This window comes from Pleuronectes platessa, chromosome 15 (genome assembly GCF_947347685.1).
Source record: "Pleuronectes platessa chromosome 15, fPlePla1.1, whole genome shotgun sequence".
NCBI lineage: Eukaryota > Metazoa > Chordata > Actinopteri > Pleuronectiformes > Pleuronectidae > Pleuronectes > Pleuronectes platessa.
In genome coordinates, this window is record NC_070640.1 from 7032570 (window position 1) to 7057762 (window position 25193).

Genomic DNA, 25193 nt, shown 5'->3' on the forward strand with positions numbered 1-25193 from the left:
TAATTTTGTATAGGGCTCAACCAGTTAGTTTGGATGAACATGCTGCTGCATGGGAACCCTGTTATCAGGGCAGCTGTTGTATAGGACTGGTGCACATTGTACCAGAGGCACCGTGTCTGCTGTCCACACTGTGACCCTCCTCACAAGATGTATTGTTTTCACCTCTGTCCGTTTTTTGTCCACAACACACACAAATGAGAGATCAGCGGGGAAGTGGTAAAACAAACTGTTTCCCCTTTTTTTTACTTCAACATCTACAGTATATCTTTTTCCAGCATATGAAAGCTCTGTAGGAAAATAAACATTTGAGACAAGAGAATTGCATAAATGCCTGAAGACGCCCCGGGGTGACATAACACATCGGAGGTAACACAAGCCGAACCCCGACGTCGCTGCACAGACCGCAGATCCATTTCACTTTTACAATTTTTCTGCTCGCGAGTTATTTTTCCTCCCCGCACTCGCTCGCTGGGTCAAGTGTAAACTTTTCAACTCCCTCTTTAATCTCCCAGTGGGTCAGGCCAAGACAAACACCAGTGACCTCATGCTGGGGCACAACCTTCAATACGTGAGGAACTACAAGGCCGAGTCGAGGCTAAAGATAGTTGTCGTCTTTCTGTTGTCGTTTCTGTGAACATGTAGAAATCAGATTTAACCTTTTATACAGCAATATATGAATAATAGTTATGAATCCAGTCGTGTTTTGACATTGAACATTGTCACCTGTGAGACTTCAAGCCTGGTTGATTTGGTGATGCACGGTTAACCTGGTAACAGCAGCTCTAGAAGTCAACACTACTTGAGCAGCTACAGGCAAAACAAAGCTGCTTCTTCTTGTTCCTTTCACAAAGTTAAATAACCCTTCTCACATTTTCTATATGGATTGAAGACAGATTGTGGTCACTGCGAACCACATTACATTTCCTTCGACTACTCCATTAACATTACAAAGTGTAAGACAAATGTCACACCTCTACACACACAGACACACACCACACACACATGCATACATCTGTGTCACAGTCCCAGAGCTGTTAATGGTTGTGTTGAATTCCTGAGCCTGGAAGGTGGACGTCCCCCATCAGTCAGAGCCGGACACTGTGAGACTGTTAGTTTGTGCTGATGAGTCAATTGTGCAAAGGTCTCAGCTTGCAGCATTCAAACCTCATGCTTCCTGTGTGTGTGTGAGTGTGGTGTGTGTGTTTGTGTGTTTGTGAGTGTGTACATTAGGTTGCTGGCTTTTTCTTTACAACCTCACTACCAAGCTTTGCTCAGATACTAATGCATTCTGCAACACATTTGTTCTCAACCTCTGAAGGACATTTTTCTGGATCAGTGTTAAAACATGAGGCCAAAATGTAGAAATATGTATCTCTACACAATGTGGAAATGAGAAAGCTACTTCTAGGCTCAAGTGTGTGTGTGTGTGTGCTGCATACATTACAACCTTAGTGGTTCAAAGCCCAGTGGTTGGCGGTCAGGCTCCAGTAACCTCTGGTAGGGTGGACTATGGGCAGGGGTGAGGAAGATGCATTCCAGCGCTGACCCACCCGTTCTGCTTTCTGCTGTGTAAGAGAGGAATAGAGGAAGACAGAAAGAGAGAGAGAGAGAGAGAGAGAGGGGGAGAGAAGGGTTGTTTGTTCCCTCTCTGCCACAATCTGGACTTGAGGCTTGTGAGTCAGTCGGGCTGGCAGCGTGAGAAACAGAGGGCCTTTACCATGGGGATGGGACCGCTGACATCAGCACGATGAGAGGAGCGAACAGAAAGAGAATGAAAGGGGGAAGAGAGGAGGACTGTAAACCAAGAGGACATAAATGACCAAAGAGGAGCCTGCAGTGAAATCTAGTCATGCAGAAAGTTTAGATTTCTTCTTTTTTTTTTGCTGAGATTATGATATATGCTTCCACATCAATCCTCAGCTCTCAGCAGTTTTCTTGGGAGTGATGTCATTGATCGGAGTTCCCATGAACATTGTTGACAGTGCAGCCTGTTTGATTTATTGACAGGAGCAAGTAAAAGGATTCTGGAAACAGATAGTTCTGTTGATTTATTTTATTTTTTAAGTAAATGTAAATTTAGTTTTGAGCTCCAGGAGGTTCCACTCCCCCCTGCTGTGCTAGAGAATATCTTGATAAAAACCCCACATGTTTTATGATGTAATAAAGATCAATGGATCACATCAGCAGGAATTGAATCACCAATAGTAAAACTTGTTCTTCAGACGTCTCCTTGATCCTCTAAGCTCCTGCTCGCTTCACTTACGGTGGCCTGTAGCTGACATGTAGTGACCAAACGTAATTCTGCTTTCAGCTGCTACTCAGTCGAAATCCAACAGGAAGGTCTAATTAAGAGGTACAGAATAACAACAGCCATAGAGACGGGATGAGAGTATTAGAAATCGGAAAAGAGCCATTGCTCCTTCATGTCAAAAGGGGCCAGTTGAGGTGGTTCGGGCAATATTATATATTATACATTGTTGAAAGACTACACATCCCATCTGGCTCTGGAGCACCTCAGGGTCTACCAGGAGGAGCTGTAAAGTGGAGCTGGGGAGTGGGATGTCTGGAAAACCCTGGTTGGTTTGCTCAACTGTTGTGAGTTTGAAGACTTAAAGGTTCAGTGTGTAGAATTTAGTGACATCTAGTGGTGAAGTTTCATGTTGCAGCTGAATACCCCTCACCTCACCCTCTCCTTCCAAACATGAAAGGGAACCTGTGGCAGCCTTCAGTTTTCATAAAAACTCAAACTTACTGCTGTAAAAAAACATGGCGGCCTCCATAGAGGGGACGCACTCCCGGTGTGAATATAAAATATTTAAATATAAAGGATGAAAAACATCACTAGGATTATTTTATATTCAATTTCTGCCAATAGATCCCTTTCACCTAAATCTTACAAACTGAACTATTTAAGATCGTGTGGTTTAACCTATTAAAGCACTGAGGTCTTATAGAGGAGAAAACCAGTTTGAAAATGTTAAAGCCTCACAGCTCTGTAGTGGGAAAGTGTTGTTCCTCGTAATCGGTGTGTTTTCCTTTCATGTATCCCGTCGTTCTTTATAAGAGCTTTGAGTTTGATAGAGTAGGAAGAGACGAGCGGGCTCTCGTTACAAAGTCCTGCTGGTCGGTGTTTTTAGACACAGAGAGACAAACACAGTCATCTCTATTATTTTACACTATTTGCAAACAGTGGGGTCGACGTTAGAAAACAGCTTATCAGCAAATCCTCAATAAAAGCTCTGTGTCCCTGCTGGCAGCGTCTCACCAGAGAGGAGACACAGGTCACGGAGGCATTGGTCATGTCCATTGAATGGCAGGAGTGTGATTCACATTTTAAATGGCTCTATCTCTTAATCCAGGATCGACTGCAGCTTCAAAGCAGGTCTACGATCAGATTTTTAGATTCTACAGACGAGCTCGGTCATTATGAAAGTGCAGAGGAGCGCACGGCGGGTATGCTGTGCAACCAGCTGGACCAGTCGGGGCACATTGCTCACTGCAGAACATCATGTCACCTCTCTCAGGCGGGAAGTGTGATTGAGCCACTGATGACAACTCAAACCTTTTGCCTCAGGCAGCAGTGTAATGAGAGGAGGTTGTTTTTGGTTAGTGGTGAGCGGGAATAGGGAACTGGTTTGTACTGAAACATGCGTTAAACCACGCAATTGTAGTGTTGAGGAAATACATTGAGGAAGTATGATACAAGTGTGTGTGTGTGAATATGCATAAACGCAAATAATCTTCATAAAGACTCTAGATTGTTTCGGGACATGACACAAACTGAGCAAATGTTTCACAGAAGTTATATAAACATCATGTTTGGAACGATATATGTGTTTCATTAATATAGCACCTTTAACAAATCCTATAAGACACTTTACATCGGTTAAAAAATTGAGAAAGAAAATAAAAGCAAATGACGATAATTATATAATACACATCATGAAATCAGCTTAAACTTGTATGGCAATTTCTTCTTTCTTAGTGGCCTGATAAATCAAATTGGCTGACTTTTTGACTGTTACACTGATTAACACTTGGTTACACATAATTTATCCTCAATGTATTGGAAGCAGTGGAGCGTGTGACACACGGGCCAGACTGTCTCTCCAGTGTCTGCCGATAACGACGAGAGATTAAGATTCAAACGTTCGTTCGATGACAACGTGACAATGTGACTCATCCTCTGTAACACGTGACAAAAACCTCAAACCATCAGGGTTTGTCAATCAAAACTTTCACAAAGGAACATTGTGGAAAACCAGAGAAGGAGGAATGTCAACGTTGGCATGCAGTTCCAGGTGAAACAAAGTGTGTGGGGGTGTGTGTGTGTGTGGGATTGTGTGTGTGTCCATGTGACTACGTGTGCTTGTAGGTATGCGTAGCCTCTTGCGTTGGTCTGTTCTCCTTTTGTACTTGTAATTCTCTGTGTTTCTTTGTCTGGCCTGAAACTCCACGCCCTGTCCAGCACAGGACGATCCCTTTAGACAGTGCTGTCATTAGTAGCCAGGGAGGAAATAAGAATGAGATCATGAGGTATGCAGCACAACACCTATGATGGATCATTTGACCATCAATGAATCATAAGAAATGAAACAGGTTCATACTACATTTATATTAGTCAACTGTTCTGCACATGATTAATACAAAATCCTGATGTTTTTCATTTTCTTAGGCCCCACTCGAATGAAAAATGTGAGATGTTTTCCTGATGTGTGTTTCTGTATTTGTGTGTGTGTGTGTGTGTGTGTGTGACTGACTATGTAAGGAGAGAAAATGAAAGGTGATTATTGGAAGTTCTGTCATCCAACGAGACACCATTTAGGGAGCGTGCTCTCAGAATCCATGTGTGTGTGTTTGTACTACACTGCTAATCTGTTATTAAATATTTTGACTGGAAAGGAAGTGTGTACACAGCTTGACTGTTGGTCAGTGTGGTGCTTAAACCAGAGAGAGTTTGATGCAGAACAGTTTGCAGTACAAGCTGCTGATACGCTCAGACAGAGAGAATTAATAACAATAGAAACAGCTAATACAAATAAAATAATTGACATTTTACCTCTTTACAACCGGATGCAGTGTAACATCTTGATTCTCTGTCTTCTGCCTGTGTTGGGTATTAAAACAGTATAGTACAGTTTTCACTGCTGTGAGAAACACTCTTAGCTTCCTCCTAATGCAACAAAAACACGTTCTATTTTTAAACTCAAATGTCAACAAACAAAAATGTAATCCACATAGTTCTGATTAACTTCTATAGAAAACATATTTAAGTGATTCACATCAGGGGAAATGGTCCCATGGGTCCAGAGTAATCATAGGTCAAATCGACTCTCCGTTTGAGTCATTATAGACAATATTCGAGTAAAAACAATTTGAGGTTTCTTACAAAATCTAGTAAATGGTAGTGATAGTAGTAGTTCATGTGATTGGATGGATGTGATGTTAATTCATTTAAGATAATTTTATTGCTGTGCTTCTTTCAAGTGCTCTTAAGTCCAAACATCAAATCCTTCAGTGCCAATCCAACATTTCTAGTTAAGGAATCACATACAGTTCATTATTAGAATATTAGGAGATTCAAATATGACATGGTTGTGACAGTGATGAGTTGAAGAAGAAACAATATCTTTGTAAATACTAGTTGTGCAGAATGAAAAGTGATCTATAGTTTGTATTTACAAAAATCTGTTTGCTGAATACTCCACATATACAATCCTGGTTCAAGCTAAAACCCCCTTCTCTCTTGTCCCAGATCATGATCGAGTTCTGCCCCGGAGGTGCCGTGGATGCCACAATGCTCGGTAAGCCCCGGTGTCTCTCTCTCTTGTTGTCTTCTTTCTGTGTCTGAAAGATGTCCACTGTCCTCCCTGTCCCCTTCTCCACTGCTGGGACACCTACACCTTCAGCCAACTTTGAGACAACGTAGAGATGCACCAGCCCCGGCCTTGAACACTTTTAGAAAGCTTGGATTTGGACATAGTGGAGTCCTCCTGTGTGGGAAATCCCCCTGGTGTGTTTTCACTGTGTAATCCACATCCTCATAACTGTCTGCGTCCCCGCTGCAGCTAACCAAACACAGACACCGGAGAATAAAGTCTTTAGGGCAGGACTGAGTGTGAAAGCCCCTCTGATCTGGGATTATTTATCCAGGTTTAGGTTTACCTGTTTCTGTTTTTCTCTAGCGGGGATGAAACACTAGACGAGTCCCAAGTTAGTTTTCCCATGATTGTATGTGCTCTATGAATGTGTAACTTTCAACCCTCTTGTCTCCATCCCTCTCTCCCACCTTGTGTCTGACCTCTCTGTCGTCTCTCTCCTCCATCAGAGCTGGATCGGTGTCTGACGGAGCCGCAGATCAAGGTGGTCTGCCGTCAGATGTTGGAGGCTCTGGTTTATCTGCACAGTATAAAGATCATCCACAGAGACCTGAAGGCTGGAAACATCCTCCTCATGCTGGACGGGGACATCAAGCTCGGTGAGGGCTTCAAGCATCTTGCTTTAAACTACTTCTGGGTTTAGGTACTCTTATGTAAGGTAATGCTTCAGTGAGTACAGAAAGTCAGAACAACATTACAGTGTGTATAGAAGTGAATCCTTAATGGAGTTAACCTTGAGGACAGACATATTTCCCTTCTAATGCATGAGCTGACAATCATTTAGAATAGAACATTTTAGTTTTGTACAGTTGAATCTACATTTAGAGAAATTAACCTTTCAGCAGTTCCACTCATGAACATCAGTCCTGTAAATATGCCTGAGGATCCCCCCCCCCCCGTTCTTCCCTGACCTACATCCTTCCTTTCAGTTTTGTGGTGATCTATCCAGCTGTTTTGTGTTATCTTGCTAACAAACAAACAAACAAGCCTACAAACAAATGGACATGGGTGATAATATAACCTCCTTGGTGGAAGTCTTAAAATCTCTATACTCGACCTATACTCTGTTGTTGCTTTGTCTTACATGGAAGACACACACACACGCACACACACAGTTGGCGTGTTTTCATCTGTATTCTTTTTGAAGAGTTCTCCACATTCTTCACATTGCACAGCTGGAGTTCTGGATCCGTCCCAATGCTCAGTATGGTTTGGATTAGTGAAGCTCTCCAGAGGCGGCTCAATCTCCTTCAAGGTGCTCCATGTGCAACTGTCACTTGAGGCTTTGCTGATTTGGAACCTCACACATAGAACCTGAAACAAAAAAGCACCAATACACTTTTACATACACAATGTTTTACTGTCTTTAGTCTTTTGTGTTCTCAGTCACTTTGCATGACCAACAAACCAAAACACTGAGAACTCATTGTGGCTTTGTATGAGCCAGGTATTATTAATTTATGGAACTAGCTGCACCTTTGTGTAGTTTATGCTGATTTCAAATGGTTTATTGCTTTGTGGTTACATTCAAACTTCTTCAATTCATTATTCTTCATTCTATCTTTACATTTTAAACTCTCACAGTTTGTCGACCCCTGTGCTTCCCGAGCTGAACTTGTATTTCCGCTGCTGCTCGTTCTTCCCCGAGACGCCACAGAGCGATATAATCACAGGGAGTTGCCCCTTTTCAACTCATTTAGCATGACACTGACTCGTTGGCAGTCTCCAAACTCCTCAAACTGCATGTTAATTCAAACAAGGGAGTAATTAAGTGTCTCTGTGGCTGCTGGTCACGTGGTGCGCTCCTCTCCGCCTTTGATGAACATTATGTTCTCCCGTTCAGTGCAGCTCCCTGTTTATAAAGATCTTCAGACACTGTTGATCTCTGAGTACAGTGTGTTCAGGAATGTGACTGATTTAGAAAAGATACATACATGTCAAGGTCATCAGAGAAAAAGCTTCTTCCTCCTTCCTGCTCTTTTATCAAGGCCACGATCAATAACAAAGACAGCGTTACTCGTGATTAAATCCTTTGTCTGTATTTTTCCACCGAATTCCATTTGCAACTTCATGACTCTGCTGGGTTTCCCCTTTAAAACACCTTTTATTTTGCTGTTGAGTACTTCCTTCTCTAGTATTTTGATGTATTCTGATAACTTTTATAGTTTTCTAGTGTAGAAATATTTGCATATCATCAGGACAGTGCTTATTGAGAAACACACCCTGGAGAACTGTGTTTTAAGGGAACTTGAGTGTAGGTTCAACCCAGTGATGCAGCAGATTTTAGAGCAGAAGCGGAAGGAGCCCGGTGGTTTGAACCCTTTATTGGTATAATTGTGCAAAAATACAGAGGATGTGAATGTGTGAACTTGTATTCAGTGTTAAATCAAATCTGTACAAGAGTTTTTGTCTTGTGTAAGAAGTAAAAAATTCTAGGAAATTTCGACCGCAACAGTCAAAATGATATGTTTGACTGGGAAGTCGAGGATATTTGAATTGTAGTCTGCGAAACCACGACAGCCTCGCTGCCTTGTGGGTAAAATCCCCGGGACTCTGCCAGACACTCCTCAACGCCGGGCATACCACCGCTCGTAAAACTCGTACTCACAGAGAAACAGAACATGTTCAGCCAAAGTGAAAACACTCCTGTAATGTGAGGGTAATATCAGGGAAAAGGCTTTAGAGAAACTATCATCCTGGCTTTGTGTCTCTGCCCATCAGAATTTCACGAGTCTTCTAATAAAGGGGCTTTTGCGGAGGGTCTTTGAACTTATCTCATATCATCTTTCTGTCTTTATTTCTACAGCTGATTTTGGTGTGTCTGCAAAAAACACCAAAACCCTACAACGGAGAGATTCATTCATTGGGACACCGTACTGGTGAGTACAACCTAGACTCTGCACCGTTCACCTTGATAAGAACCATATATGAAGCCATATACCACCCTCACGCCAGCTATATAAGCTGTGGGATATCCCTTTTGTTGATAAAGCATAATGCAATGTGTACACACACTTAACCTAACGCTCACACTGTGCTTTAATCCTCCGTGCAGTCGTCTCTTTACCTGAGCAAGTTGGAAACGTGCTCTCTCAAGTCTGCACAGTGAACCTTGACCTTGTCTCTCTCTCTCCTATGTGAATATGACCAGTTAACCATTGACCAGAACAGGTTATCATCCATCAGAACTACCCTCCCTAGCTCCATGAAAACACGACCGTGCCCTCCAAGTTGCACAATCCCATGCGGTCCTGAATAGAACCCAGCAGACGGCTTTGCATTATACCTTTTTCTTGAATGCGCTGATAAGCAAAGTCGACAAGGAACCGGAGGGGAGCAAACATTGGTTTCTTTGCACTTGAGTAAATCCGAGAGCTCAGATTAGAGTTGTGAGAGAGCCGCTTTGCAAATCCTTGGCAAACACACACACGCGTCAAGTGTGCTTGATGTTGACACGGGCCTAAGTAATAGGAATCTAAGAAAAAAACACAGCTCAGACATCATCAGTTAGTCTCCACTGCTGCTTCCAAAGGGTTTTTATGATCGGAAGCATCCGGACACACCCACAAATATCATTCATGTGCAGTAAACCTCATCTGCTTTGCATTCAGGCTGATTTCATGTGTCTGTTTCTCAGGATGGCCCCCGAGGTGGTCATGTGTGAGACCATGAAGGACGCTCCGTACGACTACAAGGCCGATATCTGGTCCCTGGGGATCACGCTGATCGAGCTCGCCCAGATCGAACCCCCCCCACCACGAGCTCAACCCCATGAGGGTGCTGCTGAAGATCGCCAAGTCGGAGCCGCCCACCCTGGAGCAGCCGCACAAATGGTGAGGCCGGTGCAATGGACAAGGAGTCAGAATGAGGATTGTTTGAGATTTCACCGTGTCATTTACTGTAATCTCGACTCAGTGCATGTTGTTTTTCCACTTTACCAAAAACTGCAACACCAGCTCACAGAGACGCAGAATGTGGGCGAGCTCCAAACTATAACTTTTCCATATCAGCCTCTTGAGTCTGATTGTTCCACAGCTGCAAATCCACTGCTACAAGAATCAAGTTGTCAGTTGTTGAAAAAGATACGTGGGGATGTGGAGCTGACTCATCCCCCCCCCCCCCCCCCGCTGAAAGCTGAGCACTCGTACACGAGGATGCTCCACATGCACTGACATCACTTATCTGGAAATGTTCTGTTTTGTTCCTTTCTCTCCCCCCCCCCCCCCCCCCCCCCACCTCTTTCCTCATCACTCTGGTTTTTGATTGAATACTGTTGCTTGTGTGATTCAAGGTCGCAGCAGTTTAAAGATTTCCTGAAGAAAAGTTTGGATAAAAACCCGGAGACTCGTCCGACCGCAGCACAGCTCCTGGAGGTAGGTGGGCCCCGCCGCAGTGGGCAATTATAATCCCCGTCAAAAATTTTACCCCGGTGCTGAACTTTGATAAATGACGGAGCATTGTCCTCGCGCTGTCCTTATCTTGCACCGACACACATCTATACGGAGCAGTTTAATCTTCTATTTTAAGAAGTGAATGGAGTGATCTATGGCAGGGGAGCGAGCGGTGCCCCCCCCCTCCCGAGCGCTGGCATGTGAGTGGGAGAGGAGTAGAAGGAGTGGAGGGGGCAAGAAATGGAGTAAGATGGCATTAAAAGTTAAGTGGAAGAAAAAGTCAAAGCTGTTTATGGTGCAGCAGAGGGAGGGGATGGAACTGATGTGAAAACGCACTCTGAGAAAGTCCCAAGATTGTTTCAACCTCCTGTGTTTTATAGAGACAGCAAAGTGTTTACATACATCTGCACCAGGGACATTGCCAAAAAAAGACCTAGATGACAGCTCCTCTGGCTGTAAAGATATCTGAGGATGAGTTTTCACAACTGTTTCTCAAAATCCACAATCTGGAGTGAGAGAGAGAGAGAGAGAGAGAGGGAGAGAAAAAGGGTGTGGATTAAAAGCACGGGAGCAGTGGTTATTAAAATGCAGAGCCACGGTTTCCTGTCTGCATCCCGCAGCCGAGGGAATGCCAGCTATTTACATTCCCACTCCGTAGCCAATGGCGTGCCTGCATTCACCACGAGCTCGCCCCCTCTGGCCAATCGTGGGGAGGCAGAGATGAAAAACCCAGAGACCCGGACCCTCCGGGGAATCCTGCATGTGTGCTCCAGTGGGGTGGGACTTGGGGGAGAAGACAGGCGCGGTCCGTTCTTTTTGGTGGTTTGCTGGAGGTTTTAGATGTTTATCATGCCGGCTGCGCCTCACAGCTGTCAGATAGCGCTCACTGCAGATAGCTGCGATAACGACGGCATTGAATGTTTCTCTGCGTGACGTCGGTCCACAGGAAGTTAGTGCATGTGACAAATGTTCGATCGGACCTTCTAATCCTGTAATTCCCTCTAGATGTGGTAACAGATGTTGAAAGAGACAAATTAATCATAGACCTCTGTGTTTAAAAAGAGGAAATGAAGGTAGAACACATCATGAAGTCTGACATCAATGTTTTTATTAGAAAAGTTAGATTTTTTTTTTTTTTTATCCGTTTAACCATCTTACGACCTCCTCCATCCCTCTCTTGTGTGTCTGGCCTTTTGTGTGCCTCATGTGTTGTGGTTAGGAATGTATACAAAAACAACATAACACAGGATCAGTCACTGTGGCTGTGCGGCTGGCGGGAAACCACGCAGTCATTATACTGAATATAGCTACTCCTCCCACACACTGTACTGCTCATGGATTCATACACAGCTTCCACTATGGATGTTTTCTCCTGTAGTGAGTCTGTAGGATGGGTAGTTGTACAATCGGGGTATTTGGCAGATTTATAGAGATTTATAGTGATTTTGCAACATTGAGATTTGTACTTGAACCATAACTGACATCATGAAATCCTTCGCGTTGAACCTCTTTGTTTAACACTTGATTGCCATCATCTCCAATGTCCATCCTGAGGAGAAAAGCTCCATTACACCAGTTACTTATATCCCGAGACCTTTACTAAGCATGAACCTGGCTTAGAATAACGATGTTAAGTTTTCTTCAGTATCTAAGTAAACAAGTGATAAGGCCATAATTCACAGGAGGATCATTTTCACAGGGACTATTTTTTTTTAGTAGAAAGAAGTCCCAGTGAGGTTTGAGGATTATACAGAGAAAGAAGAGAACCTGAAGTGAGGCAGGAAAATAACCAGTAGGCAAAGCTGGTTTAAAAATAATTAATGCGAGTAACATCCCAACTCTTGCTCCAAACTAAACCTAAACTCAACCAGACAAAAAATGTTCACCCACTGTAGGAACTCTTATGGCACCTGAAGATAAATATGAAGAGATTCACCGATAAAATATCAAACATTTAATAGTTACAGCTTCTTAACTGTAAGAATCGGCCATTTTTCACTGTCAGAACTTTCCCTGTTTCCTGGTGTCAAGATATCAGTAGATAATAATGATCCTCTTTAACTGCATCACTCTTTTGATTGAGCTTTTTTAAAGTTTCATTTACACTTGAAATGCATCTGCCCGCTGCAACACCCACTCCGCGCACACACCCTCCTCCAGGCGTCACAGATAAGGAGGAAATATGTCAAGTATTATCTGAGCATTACACAAGATGCATTTCCTCAAGTCACTCTGAGCCTCTTCAGGTTTAACAGTCTGATGCCAGCTCCCTCCGCCTGTTGGTGCTTACTCACAAACTGGAAGCATGGCTGCTAACCGCTAAGAATGTCACATATTAACCAGTGTGGCTGTCTCCTGCATCAGTTGCTGAACTTGTGTTCCTTAAATTCCAATCCCATGATGCTCTCTGTGCACTCGTGTTTCCTGCTGCTCTCTGCTCTGCAAGACATCTCTTCACTTCCTTAGAATGAAACACACTTAATTGCAGTAGTATTTTTTATGCATATGTTTGACAGTTGAATTGAGGAGTAGCTTGAGTGGCAGTATTTTAATTTACAAGTAACATGAATACAAATGAAGATCATTGGACTTCTGCCATAAACAATTGCATGTACATACAGTACATAGTATTTAAATATAATTGATATCTTCGACAATATCATGCAAACTTTTCCACTGCGGTGTAGTAAATGCTGGGATGGCTCTGAGAAATTAAACACAACCTGACTCATTAGACAATAGCTGACTGTTGTTTGTCACTGGAGAAGTTAAAAGCCGAGCACTAATGCAGGGGACAAGACCAAGCACACAAACAACTCATTAAGCACAAACCACACGCACACACACACACACTTCGACACACTTCGTGGTCCAGCACCACTTGTTGCCTTTTCCCGCTTGTCAGCTGTTCCAATTATCTTACACAGGAGTGCAAAGCATCTGAATAATTGACGACCAGTCTTTTGTCCCGGCTGCACTCAACTTTTAATTTGGGCTTTTATTCTCCTTCGCACTCAATTTATTATTTCCTTGTTTGCTCTGCAGAGGCAAAATACACAATTTCTCTCAAGACATTGTTGGACTTAAGATGTTTTTCTTTAGGGGGGGGATATTATGCTATTGTTAAGTTGGTGTGTCATTAAAAGCTGGAGCTACATTGGAAAGCTGCTATTGTTGTGGCTGTCCAGGAATCAGCAGGCGGCCGAGAGTAGAGTTTCTCCTGCAGTGAAAGTCTCCTGTAGCCTTCCTGTCTCTTGTTCTTGTCGCTTACTGCTCTGTTGTGGGACTATTGCAATATTTAATTCATCCGCTTTTATTCATTCCTATACATGTATTTTTAACTTATAAAAATGTATTTAAACAGTTTACTGAAGGCTTTCAAATGTCTTATTTTAATCATTTAGACATATTGTTGTGTCTTTATAAAAGAAGAGATAAAACTGAATGAGATAGACAAGAGAATGAAAATATAATAAATATAATTAGATAATGCCAGTTATCGAAAAAGCCATCAACATTTATAAGATGTTATTGCCGTAATGCCGAGACATGATGTTTTCTAGGCATTTTGCATCGTTCAATTTCAGCTTTTGATTCGATTGTTAATTGGCCTCAACACCCGTCTCTTCTGTCCCTTGTGTCCACAGCATCCGTTTGTGAAGTCAGTGACGTCCAACCGTCCTCTGCGGGAACTGGTGGCCGAGGCCAAGGCTGAGGTCATGGAGGAAATAGAGGACAATAGAGAGGAAGGAGAGGAGGACGACGCCATGGAGCTCACAGTGGTACTAAACCTCTTCCCCCCCCCCCCTTTCATTTCTGTCCCTTCATTTTCGTCTCCATCATTGTTTGTTTCTGAAAGGAGAATAGGCCACGCCCCCCTGTTCAGTCCTGCAGCTTCTCTGACAGGTCTGGTGGCTTCGAGCTGCAGGTTCAGAAGTGTAGGTTTGATTTAAAGGGGAAGATGCATCGTACTCTGAACCCTTTCTTCTTCAGAGTGTGTGGTCCAAAGTTCAAACAGACAAGTTAAAAATAAACTTTTGAATGTCACCAGACGATATAATTAAGGTGGAACTCCTGCACATAATCACACAGAAGCATGCACTTACCTGCACGTGACCCGAGGAGCACAACGGTTTGAGGGTCGGCTCTACAAATCCTCAGAGGGCATGGAACTAGAAAGTGGTGTGAGGGAGCACAAACAAAGGAACAGAAACCGGAACACTGGCGTTCACCCACACCCACACGTGGTTAAATATAAGTGCAGCATCTGACATCGCTGCTGCTTAGAAACGCCATGACATCGCAAACCCCTGATGGAAATTAATTATTTACGGTCGTGCATTGTTCTGCCGCCGTACTCCGACCCTTAGATGAAGAAACGGGGGGGTTTCCTGTTCACCAGCAGAATCCCTCAAGTGTTGAGGATCCTAGAAATACTCCTGCTCGACAGGAAGCTGGAACGAGACAGACGTGTTTGATCACATGCTGAGCATGGATGTTTTTTTTCTCTTCCTCCCCCGAATGTCAACACTTAGTCATAATGGCCACTGAATTGATTGAGATGAATAACGTGGCTCCCAGTGCAGTGACGGGGGACGTTTGAAACGAGGTGATGCGGTAAATGCCGTGGTATTTGGCACTTCCTGTTTTAGTCATCTTGGCAATTGAGCATTATTGACCTTTGGTTTGAATTCAAGTTTATGTCGGGGGGGTGTTATTTTCTTTATGTGTATTATTAAAATAATAATACTTTTAAATGGTTGTCACCTAACTGACACTTTTGTGGGCGGCGTAGATCAACATTTCTGACACAATCACAAAGCCCTGAAAGTCGGCCAAGCAGTTACCACTTAATCTCTTCCTGTAGATCCTCCGGAGCCAGATAGAAATGTTTGCTGAGGCATTAGAGAGGCTGCACCTGATCATAAAGATGTCAGGTGTTTCACCTCGAGTGGGAGTGCTGGCAGAGGTCTCACCAGGCATCCACAGGCTTGGGAATATTAGTCCAGGCCTCATGCAGTTGCCCTTGTTCGCATATTTAATTTGGCCAGTTTAGTATACTGCTTTTTTTGAGTTATTAAAAATGTCTTAATTCTGAGTTGATCAACCCTACAGAAACAAACGTTAAGTAAATGGAGGTTTACAGAAGTTTGAGTTCTCGTGCAGCTGGTGTAATGCTCCAGAAAGGAAATATATTTTTAAACATTTTCTTTTGAAGACAAACGAATAAGAATGGGCTTTATTTTGAAAAGCACTCACTCGAACATTACCTCTCTGTCCCTCCTGGTTGTCAGCCATGACTTGCACAGGCCTTTGACGTCTGTTGGTGGAGGACTTAATCCATTTGGGCTAAAAACCAAAAGCTGGAAACATTAACATTTAGAAGAAAACCTACGACTTAAAAGCCTTCAAACATCAAATGATTCTTCTCATGGTGCTTAATAACACTTCTCTTCTCACACCTCCTTGTCCCCGCAGTCACCAGGTAAGGAGCCATGTCAGACCAGTCAGACCAGTCAGACCAGTTTGGAAGTGGATCAGTCTGCGGACACCCCGAGCCCCACCACCCCCTCCCCGACCACACTGATGCCTCTACCCAGGAAGGGGCCCGAGCCAGACGCACCGGCACAGGAGCAGCCGGGCTCCATCATGGTGGTCCCTGTGCCCCTGCCGCGGCAAAATCTCCCCCCTAAAGATCCGGAGGAGCTGGGGGGGGACAAACTGGGAGACGACGTCCTGCTTGAGTCCGAAAAGTCCGAGAGCGAGTCCTCGACCAAAACCTCCAGCTCGGACTCGGGCATTGAGGATGGAAAGAGCACCCCCACGTCAGAGGAGGAAAAGGTGCACTGTAGTTTGACACTTTTTGCCCTTGCATTGTAAATAAAATGCTGATGTTTCTTCTGCCTCATAGAGTTATGACTGTCCTGTGTCCAAATATATTATAATATTTGTGTAAATAATATTTTTTTAAAGGTTGCTGTCGGCACCCCAGAGACGGAGCACCCGCCATCTCTCTCCGAAGCCTCTGAGGAGCAGGTGGACATCATCATAGACTCACCAGACCCAGAGAAGCCCACAATCCTGGCGACTGAAGATAAGAGAGATGTTCTTATTGCCAACGGACAAACAACAACAGGAATCACAGAAACAATGGCCCGGAGCCCGAGCCCCGCTGTCGCTCCTCAACCTTCTCCAGCACCTTCCTCTGCTCCCACGCCAGGCCCTGCGTCCCTCTCAGGGCCAAACGGCAGCCTCACCAAGCACCGGCCGGAGCGGATGTCGATAGGAGGCAACGGTGAGCCCATCTCGCCTTACATCAACGGAGGGATCATCAACAAACGGTTCTCCTACTCGGGCAGCATGGCGTCCGAGAGCATGGACATGTCCATCCACAAGGAGACCATCTCCATGTCTGCCAGGGTGAGTCAGAGGCAAAACCTCTCACTGCTTGTAGGAACACTTGGGTGACACTTTTTTGCACCGAGTACACAATACACACCCTGATCTATCCAACACTATTATTATTATTATAAGTGCATACCTCCCCCAGGCCCAACAGTCCCCTTATATTGAATCAAGCTGCACCTCCCTAAATATGCCAGATTATTAAAAAAATGATCAAGGTCCATAGAGGGAAAATGTTAAAAACAAAGTATCTGCATGAACATCCAGCTGGTTCTTTCCTGACTGGTACAAAACCCTTCCACCAAGTTTATATGAATGAATCCAGTTGTATTGTGTAATCCTGCTCACTATCAAACACAGCAACAAATGGACAGGGGGGAAAACGGAGGTACTTTTTACATACTGGTTTGACCCCGAGAAGACGTGTCCCTCGTTCACACATGCAGGTGATTCAGTAGATCATGTTTTTCTGGAGAAAAAAGAGGTCAGACTGGTGTTGCAGTGTCGAAGAAGTACCGAGAACTGCTCTCAGCCTCTGCAGGAAAAACTCCACCCTGGAAAAAGTATTTGTTTGCACCCACAGAGGAACTGAAAGTGCATTGTGTTGTGTTTTGGGTTGTGGGTGTTCACCATCTGCAACAGACCACCGCCTGTCTTCCATTAGGCTCACAACTACAGTTACATTATGAGCTCAGGGTTTGTGGTGAATATGAATACCTTCTAACAAGTATCAAGGATTTGTCTTGCCACAGACAGATTTATCACAATTCAACAAATGTATGCCTTTTTTTTAAATCCTGCTGAGGCAAAGATGTGAGGAAGCTGGAGGATACAGAAACCGTTTCATCATCGGATACCGAGAGTTTAAAAAATATGCAACATGTTCCATTGAGCAGCACCAACAGAGCCCTTTGTGTGCACACAGCTCGGTATTCATCCCTGTGAATGGAAGTTTCTGTGCAGCCCATTGTCACTCGGCTGCTTCTGGATGCTTATGGACTGACCACGATTGAACTCTTATTGACTGGGCACGGAGTCGTGTCTGTTCCGGGCATGTTCACGTTTTTTTCCAGAACACATTGTTCGGCTGAATCTTTGTCTCAGGATGGGAGGTCGGGCGTCTGCTGCTTTGTGTTGCCTTAGTGTTTCTGCACTGCACAAGTGTGTATGATTTAGAGCGTTAGTGTTTGCATTTGCTCATGAATTCATCTGTGTATAGGAGAAAGTGTGTGTGTGTGTGTGTGTGTGTGTGGGACATTTTCATTATAGCAACAACCTGCACACATGAACTCATCACAACAACAAGCATGTGTATTTACTGCTTTAGTAAAAGGGTCAGTTATGTGAATCAGCAAATCAGGACAAGCCTCCTCTTGCTCTCCTCTCCCTGTCCTCCCCTCGTCCTCTACCACTACCTGTACCTCTCCTCTCCTCCTCCTGTCCTTGTCCTCGTCCTTTACCTCTTTTCTTCCTCTCCTTGTCCTCTAACTCTCCTTGTCCTCTAAATCTCCTCGTCCGCTCCTAGTCCTCTACCTCTCCTCTCCTCTAGTCTTGTGTCTTCTCCTCTCCCTTTCCTCTCCCTCTTATATGAACTATTTATAAACCAGGAAGTGACAACCTCCAGGGGTGGACCTACCCAGTGTTTGCTCAGCAAACGCTGCCATATCCGTCTTGTAAATATTGAGAGTTACATAGTAGGCCGTGGAGATGTCAGGTTAAACTATGACTAATATGTAAACATTAATATCATAATTAACATATTAGTGGGAGATATTACTTGGTTGGCCTGTGCCTGTGGCCTGTCTCTCTGCTACCTGCTCAAATACATGGACTTTGTTCAACTCTTATCTGGGACCAAAGTAAAAAGTCCTGGCCCCTTGTTGGTCAACTTTTTAAAAACCACAATCTCAATATTTCAGTCGAGGTAACAAAAAAGTTGTTGTAAAGAGTTAAATACATTTTAAAAGTAGGTTCACGTTGTGTCATACTTCATAGAAGAGGTTGTGTTGTTGTTAAAAGAGGGAATTCCTGCATGGCCCTCCCCGGTGTGCTGACGGATGGAACATCTCACCGCTTTTGACAATAGAACCAGATCGACAGGAATAGTTACGCCTCCGTCAACACAACACAACACAACACACACAACACACACAACACACACAACACACACACAACTGCCACTGTTTTTCACCAGGTTACAACAAAACAACCGAAAACTTTGGGAATCAAAAACTCACACAAATCCAAAGATGATCAATCTGTTGCTGCTGATTCAAGCTCTTTGTGATTTCACATAGTACGTTTCAATTTAACATCAAAGTGTCTAAATACAACCTATGTTATATAAGTTGTTGAATTGTGAACTGACTTTATCCAAAACGTTCAACCCAGAGAAATCCACAGTTTTATTCAAGGTAACGGGACGTTTCATTATGATTCCCCTTTTAATTTACCTTTTAAAAGCTTTTAAAGTGCAACACTAACTTGGTCTACATTGAATAAATAGTTGTGGGAAATCTTTGTGACACAATGAGCGTCATGTTCATATTCCCCCAACATGTCTCTAAATCAATGTACTCCAAATAGAGTTTCTGAGGTACCACAGAAGGGTGTATTAAAAGATTTGCCTCGTCTTAATCTAACTGAACCTAAATCCCTGTGTCTGTTCTCCAGGACTATTCGAGTAAGACTCTGAAGCGAACCAGGAAGTTTGTCATTGACGGCGTGGAGGTGAGCGTCACCACCTCCAAGATCATCAGGGACGATGAGAAGAAAGATGAGGAGATGAGATTCCTGAGGTATGTGGATGACTCTCTACAGAACACACACACTGTACGCACACACTGTACACACACACTGTACACACACTGATCTAGTCACCATCCAGATAAGACCAGTCACAATAATCTGCGTCCCCACCTCTCTGTCCTTTTTTCTTCTTCTTGGAAACTCATCTGTTTTCATTCCCTGTAAATGAGCGGCTGTGATCTCAGGGGTCAGTTCATTCCTGTGACTGAAATCCACTCTGTGATAAGTGACCTGCTGGATGTAGATGGAACCTGCTATTTAAGGCATCCCTCTCTTTTGGGCTTAATCCCTTTGGGATTAAAGTAAACTAACAATCCAAGTGGAAAATTACTTATTAAGGTAATGTTCTGAAAGGGGAAGAAAGATGTCTCTGAAGTCTCTTTAACTCTCCAGATGTTGTTGAACTTTATCAATACGCTTTTATTTTGTTGTTACATGTATTTCTAAATACTCTCTCATTCTTATAGTTCAGCGCTGCCTTTGAGTTCTGGATGCATTACTCCTGCCATCTAGTGGTGAAGATATGATATTACATGAACGACTGTAAAAAAAACAGCATAATTTGGGATTTCTCTGAAAATCAGGATTCAAACAAGAGAAATACAGGTTTCATATGTCATATAAATATATATTAGTTAGTTTTCGCTTCATTACTCCACTAAGGGCCAGACAGATTGAAATACATGTTTTGGTAAAACGTTCATATCTGAAATATATTATCTATCACATGCAATATAATATCTATCTGTATTATTGATATGGTTCCTTCGCTTCAAATTAGACACACAGGAAAAACATCTTTAATATATCCTCATCAACTGTGACTGACCTTATCTTGCGAAAAACGGCAATTAAATATTAAATTCCAAAACGGTCAACAGCTCAATATTGGTTTTGTCTGAATAACATTTTTTGACTGATATGAAATTATCAGTTTTTCCTTCAGATAAAAACAAATTGTGATTTTTCAGTTGAACTTTTTAGTAACAGCACTGATAACTTATGAACTCAAGTTGTTTACATGTTGAAACATAATGACGGTGTGTGTGTTTGTGTGTTCAGACGTCAGGAGCTGCGGGAGCTGCGGTTGCTGCAGAAGGAGGAGCACAGAGCTCAGGCGGTTCTAACCAGTAAACTGGAAACACAGAAAGAGCAGATGCAGAGACGATTTGACCAGGAGATGAATGTGAGTCACACAAACACACACACACAGACACACACACACACACACACCTGTTACTTTATTGCCTGAGATGTTTTTCCCTCATGAAAGTAGTTTATACTTCAATAAAACAGCCCGACAGTGTTTCGTATCATAACTCCTAAGCTTCGAGTGTGCTTGTGTCTCATTGGTTCTCATCCCAGGCCAAGAAGAGGCACTATGACGTGGAGCTGGAGAACCTGGAGAAGAATCAGAAGCAGACCATTGAGAAGATGGAGGCCGACCACACCGTCAAACTCAAAGAAGAGACCAGACGCATCAAAACATTGCAGGAGAAGGACCTCGACAAGTTTCAGGATCACATCAGACACAAGAAGAAGGAGGTACGTTTGAAAATATGAGGAATCTTTTTAACTGTCTCATCACAACAGGAGTGTTTTTGTCTCCAATCATACTCATGTGTCAAAGTCACTGAATGCGGCTCCACTGTGACTTCTCTAGGTAAAACAGACGGTTGATAAGTTGCCCAGAAATCAGCGCAAAGAGTCCATGAAACAGAAGATGAGCTCCTTCCAAGAAATGAAGATTAAAGAGGTGAGCAGTTTGGTCCAAACTTGGGCTCATGGTGTTTTCATGTTAACCATTTCGTAAGGTATTCATCTTTTCCTCTTACGGATGAAATGTCCGGCTGCTAATCGTCTCCGTCCTTCCTCCACTTCTCGTGTTTTTAGGAGGAGAAGTTCTTGGCGCAGCAGAAGAACTTCCTGGACACCACGCTGAAGAAGATCATCTCCAACAACAAGAAAGAGATTGCAGCCACAGAGAGGCAGTGTCTCAACAAGAAGCAGAACCTAATAAGAGGTACAGATTCCATTAGTCACACAAAACCTGATCACTACGATAAGTCCTGTTATTGATCTCTTCATTGATCTGGTGAAGTGGGACTTAACATGTGCACAGTACTGACACATTGTGTTCCAATAACTTTGATCAGAGCGCGAAGCCACGGTTTGGGACATGGAGGAGAAGAATCTCTACGAGAGACATCAGCTGTTGAAGCAGCAGCTGAAAGACAAATACTTCCTCCAGAGGCACCAGCTGCTCAAGAAGCATGAAAAGGTAAACCAGTGGATCAAACCTCTCCACCTTCAAACACTGAGCTTTCCATATTTACTCAATCATGTGATGGCATGTCAAAATCCAGGCTGGAGTCCAGAACCAACCATGTTTTAATATTCTGCTATCGTCTAACATACGGTTCATTTATATCTATTTTCCCCGTCGCTGCAGGAGCAAGAGCATATGCAGTGCTACAACCAGCGGATGATTGAGATCCTGAAAGGTCGGCAGCAGCAGGAAAAGAGCCGGATGCCCAAGATCCAGCGCGGTGAAGCCAAGACCCGCATGGCCATGTTCAAGAAGAGCCTCCGCATCAACTGGACGGGAAGCAGCGCGGAGGACAGAGAGAAGATCAAACAGGTAACTGGCTCTGGGTGATTGTGTGTCTCTCCGTGTGTAAACAGAGAGTTTGTTCTTCGCTAACCCCCCCCCCCCCCTCTGTGTGTCTGTAGTTTTCTCAGCAGGAGGAGAAGCGGCAGAAGGCCGAGCGGCTGCATCAGCAGCAGAAACACGAGAACCAGATGAGGGAGCGGATCGGTCAGTGTGAGAGCAACATCCGAGAGCTGAAGCAGCTGCAGGTGACTGACCTGTTACACACTTGACTTTATCATCCTGTCACAGCCCAGTCATCTCCGAGGCAGATCTCTGCAGTGGAGACACAAAGCCTGAGCACCAACAAATGCCTCGTTGTTAAACAAAAGATTGTTTTGTGCTGCAGAATGAAAAATGTCACCTGCTGGTGGAGAATGAGACTCAGAGGCTCAAGTATCTGGATGAGCAACACAACCAGGTGATGAAGGACTGGAGGGATCATCTGAAGCCCAGGAAGAAGGTGCGTTTCCAGATTTCAGATTTCAACTAGCGTATCTAGACTTTTAGGTTTTCGAATAAACGTTAATGTACTTCAACCTAAAAATCGTTCAATGTTAAATAAAGTAAAATCTGCCCCTTTGTCCCGAGCTGCAACATGTATTACCACATTTCATTTATTTGGATCCGCACCAAATTGCAAATAGTTCTTTAAATCATTCACTGGTGGAGGTAATTTCATCCTATTTTCCCCCATCCTTGTTTTATCAATATTCCACCTGCATATATACATTTCCCCTCCCTCTATGTGAGCATGGTTATGTAAATCTTACACATGTTTTGGTTTCTGTCTTCCCCTCAGGCCCTGGAAACAGACCTGACCATGAAGAAAAAGGATCAGGAGGCGTTCTTTAAGATGGGCGAGAGTTCGGACTGTCCAAACCCCAGCTCTCCCAATAAACTCTCCAAGTTCGTGCCTTACCAAGACTCTTCTACCACATAGAAGCATCTGCTGTGATACCGCACACCTCCTGGCACACACACACACACTCACACACTCACACACTCACACACACACACACACACACACACACACACACACACACACACACACACACACACACACACACACACACACGTTCACACACAGGCCTTACAATTGTCTGCTGCCTCAGTTTTATTTAGCTTTGCCAGTAACAGCAGCCAAGTTACCCCTCCATCAGGTCCCTCTATTGTTTTAGTTCATATTTATGTTTTAACACGTTTTTCTTTGAAGACATCGTAGGATTGAATTGACCGAAAAACCCCAACGTGCTTCAGAATGATTTTCCTTTTAACGCTCACCAGTAAAACCTCTGGATCACACAACACAGTGACTTATGATTCGGACGAGCTGAAGACACCAAAGTGATTTTAATTGGTCTTCATCGTTTGTTGTCCTGAGGAGGGAACTCACTTTTTGTACGATGAGAGTTTATGTTTGTTTCTAGAAAAGCTGGTGAGCCAGAACCTAAGCACTTTTTGTTCAGCCCCAAATGATCGGTGTCGTCTTCCAGAAATGACCAAAGATCAACCAAACTTTAATTGGTTAATGACCCTTTTGTGAATTTCTCTATGTCTCGGCCTATTCAGCTGCTTGTCAGACAGACGCATGTCATATAGCTGCCAAAGTTCGCTTATATTTATTTTTACTGATTTAGGAAAAAAATCCAGATTTATCACTGTAAACTCTTCTTTTAAGCAAAACCCATGGTATGAAGGATGTTCTAATTTTTTATATTGTTTAAATTGTGTAGGGATGACGCTGTGTCCAAAATCAAAAAATCTATAATTTCTTTTTAAATGATTATTTAGGTAAGAGATTTTAACAGACAAGGAATGGCTTGCTTCTTATTTTCATATCGTGTTGGATGCGGTGACGTTTGTTATTTTTCTGTTGTATTCTTACTGTAAAATCATTCACACTGGACGGGAACTGACCAAGCCAAAGTAAAAATACTGTTATGTTCTTTGAAGGATGTTCAACGGGGGATTTAAAGCTAAATAATAAATAAAAGAAAGACGTATTAAGTGTGTAATTGTTCTACCGTGTGCAGTAAATGCACTTCCTGCTAACCAAAGTGCAATATTACATGTATTTCTTTGCTAACCTTTTATAGGTTGTTTTTTTTAGTTCTTCTTAAATTTGCCTTCTTTTGCACTGAGAGGGAGAATAATGTGAAGAGTTTAAACCAAAAACAGATGTATCGGAGTCATGCAAAGGCAACACTGCTTAAAATTATTTTATCTTTTATGTTTTTTGGGGGGGAGGGGGACTTAGAAAGCAGGGGTCTCAGTTTTAAGTGATGATCTGCGATTGGAACATGACTCTTCATGTATTTTTTTAAGGGAGTGCAACTATGCGGGCTGCTGTCAGATGCCTCCGGATGTTTCATCCACGTTTGCAGCCGATAAACGTGTTTCTTTTAGGGAGAGAAAGTGATTTTTAGAGCAGTTTGACCTGCGGGTATAAACCAATCAGGTCAGTAATCAGGTACAGCTCCGTGTCTCTCTCTCTCTCTGGCTCCCTCTCGCACACTGTCTCTGAAGTATTTAAAGATGTTGTACAAATTCTCCTTCCTGTCATGTTGAGTGGCTCCATCTCGGTGTTCCTCTCTGCCTCAGTTTACATGACGTTGTTTGTATGGAGGGGTCGTGAGCGTGAATGAAACTGTATCAGAAGGAACCATTGTTGTAAATATCTAAATAAATGCAGATTTTCTAATTACTGTGATGTGGCGGAGGCTCTTTTTTTTAATGGTTGCGTCTTCAACACAATGTGATGATGTCTTTTCAACTGAACATCTGGATTTTCAGTCAGTGTCCACTTCAAAGAACAAAAGATTTGGAGGAATGGTCAAAGCTCCCTCAACATTTTCATAAAGTTGACTCCAAATCTCCAATATGGTCAAACTGAAAGTTACAGACTAGTCTGACCATGAAGAAAAGGTGAGACTAGATCTACATCTGTACATTACACTATGTTTCATCCAGTACTTCCAATGACTTTCTCATTGTTATATTTAATCTAATGTGCAGGGAAAAGAACAAACCCCACTGGAGGTGAGTCACCACAAAATG

The 25193-nt window shown here is 43.3% G+C and overlaps 1 protein-coding gene across 1 annotated transcript in view; it reads left to right on the plus strand.

The window, feature by feature from the left end:
* The window catches only part of stk10 (serine/threonine kinase 10), a 35623-nt gene extending 10782 nt beyond the window's left edge, over positions 1 to 24841 (plus strand). The window contains 20 exon segments of the mRNA XM_053441006.1: positions 5756 to 5804; positions 6329 to 6478; positions 8686 to 8758; positions 9517 to 9625; positions 9627 to 9712; positions 10171 to 10252; positions 13918 to 14052; positions 15749 to 16111; positions 16244 to 16690; positions 19349 to 19473; positions 20546 to 20669; positions 20849 to 21028; positions 21147 to 21239; positions 21377 to 21506; positions 21640 to 21764; positions 21936 to 22124; positions 22217 to 22342; positions 22483 to 22596; positions 22936 to 23108; positions 23193 to 24841. Of these exon segments, the coding sequence (XP_053296981.1) occupies positions 5756 to 5804; positions 6329 to 6478; positions 8686 to 8758; positions 9517 to 9625; positions 9627 to 9712; positions 10171 to 10252; positions 13918 to 14052; positions 15749 to 16111; positions 16244 to 16690; positions 19349 to 19473; positions 20546 to 20669; positions 20849 to 21028; positions 21147 to 21239; positions 21377 to 21506; positions 21640 to 21764; positions 21936 to 22124; positions 22217 to 22342; positions 22483 to 22596; positions 22936 to 23076 (2841 nt within the window). The 3' untranslated portion in view covers positions 23077 to 23108; positions 23193 to 24841.
* Positions 24842 to 25193: the final 352 nt, after the last annotated feature.